The sequence below is a fragment of the Psammomys obesus genome, unplaced genomic scaffold (assembly GCF_907164565.1).
Source record: "Psammomys obesus unplaced genomic scaffold, mPsaObe1.curated_primary_1811, whole genome shotgun sequence".
Classification (NCBI taxonomy): domain Eukaryota; kingdom Metazoa; phylum Chordata; class Mammalia; order Rodentia; family Muridae; genus Psammomys; species Psammomys obesus.
Window position 1 is genome coordinate 29,689,380 of NW_026596034.1, and position 7,844 is coordinate 29,697,223.

The 7,844-nt window shown below is 44.1% G+C and overlaps 1 protein-coding gene across 1 annotated transcript in view; it reads left to right on the forward strand.

Annotated features, from left to right (window-relative positions):
- Positions 1–1,431: 1,431 nt before the first annotated feature.
- Positions 1,432–7,844, forward strand: part of Nudt7 (nudix hydrolase 7) — a 15,261-nt gene continuing 8,848 nt past the window's right edge. The window contains exons 1-2 of the mRNA XM_055621364.1: positions 1,432–1,542; positions 6,821–6,974. Coding sequence (XP_055477339.1) covers positions 1,433–1,542; positions 6,821–6,974 — 264 coding nt within the window. The 5' untranslated portion in view covers position 1,432. The remainder of the gene's footprint in view (positions 1,543–6,820; positions 6,975–7,844) is intronic.

A 7,844-nucleotide genomic window follows, 5' to 3' on the forward strand; every position in this document is an offset into this window, starting at 1 on the left:
TGCCACCAGCATTATTAGGAGGTCACTGTGCTCCTGCTTCAGAGCCTCCCCAGAGTCTCCTGGCACTGCCCAGATAACCAGATAAACCACAAGGTGCTGATTTGTGGTCTTTCTTTCCTTCCTTCCTTCCTTCTTTCCTTCCTTTCTTTAAGTCTTGGGAATGGAGAGTTGGCTCTGCAGTTAAAAGTACATATTGTTCTTCCAAAAGACCTGAGTTCAGTTCCCAGAAGGCACAGCTTATATGCCTGTAATTCTAGCTCCAGGGGAATCTGACGCCATCTTTGGCTTCCACAGGTACCTGCAGGCATGTGGCATACAGGCAAACAGACTTACACTTACATACATAAATAAAAATAAATTTAAAATCTTGGGAACTATGGTCCAACTGTTCCCTTAGCCCTAATGTGACTCTCATGAGTCCTAAGAACCCTTGTTTTTATGCACTTATTTTTTTATTTAAAAATACATGATGAATTATATTTTTTACTATACTGATACAAAGATTAATGTAATTCATTCTTATGCATTGTCTAATTTTCCATTCAATTTCTTTGGATTTTAAGAGAAGAAAAGAAAAATAAAAAAGAAGCAGAAAGCACGAACTGGGAGGAGGATGTGGGGTGGAGAGAAAAGAGGAGGGGTGTAGGGGGTAGATGTGATCTGAATGCATTACCCTCGCGTGTGAAATTATGGAAGAATATACAAACTGTGAAGCACGTCATTAAGTGTGTGTGTCGGGCACCGTGCCAGTCTTTGGAGACGGCACTTTCTCTATCCAGCTCAGTGTGAGGTGATGGCACACTCCCCCCTCTGAGTGAGTTTACTCTCCTGTTTCCCCATCGCTGGGCAGTTCATCCCTGAAAGGAGCTGCAGACAGCAGTCTCTGGCATCTTCTCTGCACTGGGGACCTGCTACCTTCCTGGGACTCAGCGGGTGTGCGCCTCTGGGCAGTGTACTTTGCAGCAGGACGCTGGAGACACTGACATTGCTGGTGGGAACCCTGCTTTGGCCAGGAGTGAGGAGCTGGTTTTCCAAGCCCCCAACTCTCCACCCAACTTCCCCTCTCCTGCTTGAGTTCCATCCCGGAACTCACAGGGTGGAAGGAGAAAACTGGCCCCTGCAAGTTGTCCTCTGACCTTCGTACATGTGCTATGGCACCCCTCCCCCGCCCACACACACACAACGTATAACATTTTTTAAATTAAATACTTCTTATAATTTTGCTCCTTGCAAATGTTCTCACGTGCTCCATGGTTTTTGACAACGAACTGTTTAGTGTATTCAGCCCTTTGAACCTTGTCAGCGCCGCCTTCCGCCCCGAACACGCCCCTCCCCGGGTGTAGCTGAATCTGGCTTCTTCAAAGAGCCCCGCCCCCAACCTCTTCTCCTAGCGTAGTCCCCGCCCTTTATTTCCCCAAAGGCTAGGGCCACTATGCGCATGCGTGTCACGAAGCTTTGCTTCCTGAAGTCTCCAGCAGCTAGTAGTATTGTAAGTACTGCAAAGCCAATGTCGCGACCTTGTGGACTCCAGGAACCTGTCAGGTAAAACTTTCCGGACTCCAGGCCCTGCAGCCCGTCCCAGCTGGTTCCCTGGTGACTGCTCTGGCCTGAGTCTATCCGTTTGGATAGCCCTGCCGATCCATCCGTTCAGGCTCCTCAGGGCTCGCCTCCAGCCGGGACTTTGCTCTTCTGCTCCTGGGGACAGAGTGGGGGTTTCGCCTAGCAAGATTCACACACACATACGCACACCACTCCTGACCGTGGTTCCTGCTCAAGGCACTGCTCCCAGTCTGGGCTCAAATGATCCTGTTATTACCAACAGGGCTGTCCTGAGAATTAAACAGTGGGGTGTGCCCTGCTCAAAGCGTTGCTCCTGTTTTGGTGGTGTAGTCTCCAGACAGTTTTAGACTTTTCCCTGCCCCTCTGGGCAGTTCTAGGGACTCCTTAAAAGTCTTCTTCCCACTAGGCTGGCTGGTTGTTTGTTTTTGGACGGGGGCCTGTGTGCCAGCTTTCAGTGACCCTTTCCAGGACAGTTGATTGATTTGCAGCCAGCTCCCCGACAGGTGGAGGGGGACATGTGGAGGACGAGAATAAGCAAACACCTCCTACCAATGGCTTGTTAAGGATGTGTAAGAGTACCTTGCTGTGTACGAACTGGCCCTTTATCTTCATGTCTACCCCAAAGCAAGTTACAGTTGAGGACTTGGAGGCTCCAGGAGATGATGTCATAATTTCCTTTCCATATGTAGCCCAGACTGATCTCAAAGTTTTAGCAATCCTCCTGCCTCAGCCTTGCACGCACTGGGACACAGGTGTGAAGCTAGCACACCTGGCTCCATCCATTTTTGAGATGAAATGAATTCTGGCTGACCTAGTTATCTGCGTTTGCACAGTCATAGTAAAGAATAATGAAAACTAGTGTCCATTTTTTTAATATTAGTTACAGTTTATTAAGTTTGTATCCCAGCTGTAGCCCGCTCCCTCATTCCCTCCCAATCTCACCCTCCCTCCCTCATCTCCTCCCTGCCCCTTTCCAAGTCCACTGATAGGGTAAGTCCTCCCCCTCTTCCATCTGACCCTGGTTTATCAGGTATCTTTAGGACTGGCTGCAGTGTCCTCCTCTGTGGCCTAGCAAAGCTTCTCCTCCTTCGGGGGGGGAGGGTCAAAGAGCCAGCCATTGAATTCATGTCAGAAATAGTCCCTGTTCCCCTTACTAGGGTACCCACTTGGATACTGAGCTACCTTGTGCTATATCCAAGCAGGAGTTCTAGGTTATATCTATACATGGTCCTTGGTTGCAGATTCAGTCTCATAAAAGACCTCTGCCCAGATATATTCGGTCCTTGTGGAGCTCTTGTCCTCTCCAGGTCGTACTAACTCCCTGTACTTTCATATGATTCCCTGCACTCTGCCCAAGGTTTAATTATGAGTCTCAGCATCTGCTTTGATACACTGCTAAGTGTATCAAAGGGCTTTCAGAGGCCCTCTGTGGTAGGCTTCTGTCCTGTTAATTGTTTTCTCCTACTTCCACTGTCCATCCCATTTGTCTTTCTAAGTGAGGATTGATCATTTTACCCAGGGTCCTCCTTCTTGTTTAGCTTCTTTAGGTGTACAGATTTTATTATGTTTATCCTATATTTTATGTCTAAATTTCACTTATAGGTAAGTGTATACCATGTGTGTCTTTCTGCTTCTGGGATATCTCACTCAGGATGATCTTTTCTAGATCCCACCATTTGCCTGCAAATTTCATGATTTCCTTGTTTTTAATTGCTGAGTAGTATTTCATTGTGTAAAAGTACTACACTTTCTGTATCCATTCCTCAGTTGAGGGACAACTGGGTTGTCTCCAGGTTCTGGCTATAACAAATAAAGCTGCTACAAACATGGTTGAGCAAATGTCCTTGTTGTGTACTTGAGCATCTTTTGGATATATGCCTAGGAGTGCTATAGTTGGATCTTGAGGAAGCACTATTCCTAATAATCTAAGAAAGCGCCAGATTGATTTCCAAAGTGGTTGTACACGTTTGCATTCCCACCAGCAATGGAGGAGGGTTCCCCTTTCTCCACAACCTCTCTAGCATGTGTTGTCACTTGAGTTTCTGATCTTAGCCATTCTGATGGGTGTAAGGTGAAATCTCAGGGTCATTTTGATTTGCATCTCTCTGATGACTAAGGACGTTGAGCATCTTTTTAAGTGTTTCTCTGCCATTCTGTGTTCCTCTACAGAGAATTCTCTGTTTAACTCCGTACCCCATTTTTAAATTAGATTTCTTGATTTATTGCTTTTTTAACTTCTTTAGTTCTTTATATATTCTGGATATCAGCTCTCTGTCAGATATAGGGTTAGTGAAGATCTTTTCTCAGTCTGTAAGCTGTAATTTTGTTCTGACAACAGTGTCTTTTGCTTTACAGAAGCTTTTCAGTTTCGTGAGGTTCCATTTATTGTTGCTCACAGAGCCTGTGCTGTTGGTGTTCTGATCAGGAAGTTGTCTCCTGTCCTAATGAGTTCTAGGCTCTTCCCCACTTTTTCTTCTAAATGATTTAGTGTATCTGATTTTTTATTGAGGTCTTTGATCCACTTGGACTTTAGTTTTGTGCAGAGTGATAAATATGGATCTATTTGCATTTTTTCTGTATGTAGACATCCAGTTGGACCAGCACCATTTGTTGAAGATGCTGTCTTTTTTTTCCATTTTATGGTTTTGACTTCTTTATCAAAAATCAAGTATTCATAGGTGTGTGTGTTTATTTTTGGGTCTTCTGTTCAGTTCCATTGATCCACATTTCTGTTTCTATGCCAATATCATGCAGTTTTTATGACTATTACTCTGGAGTACAGCTTGAGATCAGGGTTGGAGATACCTCCAGATGATCTGTTGTTTTACAGGATCATTTTGGAGATTGTGGGTTTTTTGTTTCTCCATATGAAGTTGAGAATTTTTCTTTCAAGGTCTGTAAAGAATTGTGTTGGTATTTTGATGGGAATTGCATTGAATCTGTAGATTGCTTTTGACAGGATGGCCATTTTCACTATGTTAATCCTACCAATCCATGAGCATGGGAGATCTTTCCATCTTCTGATATCTTCTTCAATTTCTTTCTTCAGAGACTGGAAGTTTTTTTCAAACAGGTCTTTTACTTGCTTGGTTAGAGTCACCCCAAGGTACTTTGTGTTATTTGTGGCTATTGTGAAGGGTGTTGTTTCCCAGATTTCTTTCTTGGCCCTTTCGTCTTTGGTGTACAGGAGGGCTTTTGTTTTTTTTTTGAGTTAATTTTGTATCCAGCCACTTTGCTGAAAGTGTTTATCAACTAAAGGAGTTCTCTGGTTGAAGCCTACTTGGTCATGGTGTATGATGTCTTTTATCTATTCTTGGATTCGGTTTGCAAGTTAAAATACTTGAGTATTTTTGCATCAATGTTCATAAAAGAGATAGGTCTGAAGTTCTCTTTTTTTTTTGTTGGGTCTTTGTGTGGTTTAGGTATCAAGGTGACTGTGGCTTCATAGAATGAGTTTGGTAATGTTCCTTCTGTTTCTATTTTGTGGAATAGTTTGAAGAGAATTGGAGTTAGCACTTCTTTGAAGGTCTCGTAGAATTCTGTGCTGAAACCATCTGGCCCAGGGCTTTGTTTGGAAGGGAGACTGTTGATGACTGCTTTAATTTCCTTGGGGGATATAGGACTATTCAATCTTTCTCCCCGATCTTGCCTTACCTGTGGTAGATGGAATCTAATGTTCACTTTCTAAGGCTACCATGGCAAAGTCCTACAAACTGTGTGGTTTAATGAACAGTGATCTGTCCTCTCTTGGGTCTGAAGTCCAGTTCAAAACCAGCCTGTCATCAGGAACAGCATCAGAAGTCTCTAGGAGGACTTCTTTGCTTCTTCCAGCTTCCAGTGGCTTCTGGTCATCCTTGGCCTATAGTTGCAGCACTTTGGTCCCTTCTCTGTCTCCATGGGTGCCTCTCTTTAGCCTCTTCTCCTCCTTCTGAGACATCTGTCATTGGATTGGGAGTTCCCCCAAGTCCAGTGATATCATCTTAAGAACCTTAACTATTAACATCTGCGAAGATCCCATTGCTGAGTAAAGTCACATTCCCAGGTTTTAAGTTGACACAGATGAGGCCACTATTTAACACACTATGGAGCTCAGCAGCATGATGTGTTTGTCTGGGAGACCCAGAAAGGGCTCCATGAAACATGGTGGTGAATCTATTTGCACAACCGTCAGTAATGGTTCTCAAAAGTCAGTCCCTTGAGCTGCCATAGCAGCAACCTTGTCACGCTGAAGGTGGACCAAGTGCTCATTCCCCGGGCCTCACCTCAAAGTCCCTCAGTCATGTTTTAGGGTAAGTCCTGTAGCCTGTAGTGAGCAGCCTTCTAGCAGATTCTGAGCCTATTGGAATTTGAGAATTACCTTTATGGGGCATCTGATTTGGGAATATGGCAGAAGGACTAGGTAAGCCTCATAAAGAACTTTTGACACACCTGTCCTGTCTGTGTGTAACTATAGTATTTCCTTCTCAAAGTACCAGGAACAGAACCTGGGCTCCCGTGTAAGTAAGAGTATAAAGCAAATGCTCTACTGCTGAGCTATACTCTTATTATTATTATTATTATTTTTAATTTTGGAAAAGCCCTTCCTTCCTTCCTTCCTTCCTTCCTTCCTTCCTTCCTTCCTTCCTTCCTTCCTTCCTTTCTTTCTTTCTTTCTTTCTTTCTTTCTTTCTTTCTTTCTTTCTTTCTTTCTTTCTTATTTAGAAACTGGGTCTAGAGTTCAAATCTTGAACTCACTCTGTATCTCGGGGGTGCCTTGAACTTGTGATCCACCTGCCTCAGCCTCCCAAATAGCTGGGATTACAGTGAGTCACAGCATCCTTACAGATACCAAAGTTCAAGTGTTAAGTTATTGGGGGGATGTTTTATCATATATTGTTTGGTTGGGTTTTTGTTTGTTTTGAGGTAAGGTGTTCTGTCACAACTCACTGTGTTGCTGAGGGTAACCTTTGACACCTGGTCCGCCTACCTTTACCTCTCACATACAGGTTTTACATACATGTGTAACCTGTCTCACACTTGCATTTTAAATTTAATTTGCCTTTCAAAGTGAACTCGTGTATGCAATGCGGACAGTGTTTTTTGCCTCATTCAGGCTTGCCAATGCATGCAATTTAAGTACTGTGATTTCTGCCAGGTTATTGGAAAACTATAATGAGACCCAGAAACGAAATCCAAATGGACACACACACACAGACAGAGATTGGCAGAGCTAGGAGCCTTCTGCCACAGGTCTGCTTACTAGAGATCTTGCCTTGTCTTAGGAACAGTCTAATAGATGATGCCAAGGCCCGTTTGAGAAGGTTTGATGTTGGGACCAGATATTCCCACTTGTCCCCTAATAAGTACTCTGTTCTTCTGCCGTTGCTGGTCAAAGGAGGAAAGCTGTACTTGCTGTTCACTGTCCGCTCAGACAAGGTAGGTGACAAGAGGCTGTCTTGTGACGTCTCGGGGCACTTGAAAACACACTGCTGTCACTTCGTCCTCACTTCAAGGCTGCCGCTATCAAATGAACTTTTGAAGTCATGGCATTGGGGGGCTAGTGGAAGCCACCGGATGAAGCGGGCTTTTGTTTGTTACATGATTTTGAGACATGGGTTTGCTCTGTAGTTCAGGCTGGCCTTGAACTTATGACAATTTGCCTGTCTCGGCCTCCCAAGTGCTGACCTTAAGTTTTGGTATTTGTTTTTCAGTCTCTCTCTCTCTGTGTGTGTGTGTGTGTGTGTGTGTGTGTGTGTGTGTGTGTGTGTGTGTACATGATTATGGAGGGCAGAGGAAGACATTAAGCGGCCTCCCATCACTATCTGCCTTGTTGCCTTGAGACAGGGCATGTCACTGAACCTGGAACCTGTGGTTTTAGGTGCACATGCCTCGTACGCTGTAACAATGTTCCTTCCTCCACCCCACCTCAGAACTGGAGTTATAGGAATTCCCAACCACGTCAGCATCATTAACTGGGTGCTGGAGATACAAACTTGTACATGCAAGCATTTTTACCCTTTGAGCCACCTTCTCAGCCCAACATGCCATTTTTTTTTTTAAAAAAAGAGTTTTTAGAAAGAAGGAAAAGAAGAAGAAAAAAAGAAATTTACTTTATAAGAAATAGAAATACTTTTAGATCAGGGTTATTTACCGTTGGTGCTTTAAACAGCATTTGGGTCCAGAACATTCTGTGTTGAGGACCCTTCTTATGCACTGTGGGATGTGTAGTGTTGTCTTGACCTCTACCATGACAGCAGCACACACACACACACACACACACACACACACACACACACACACACACAC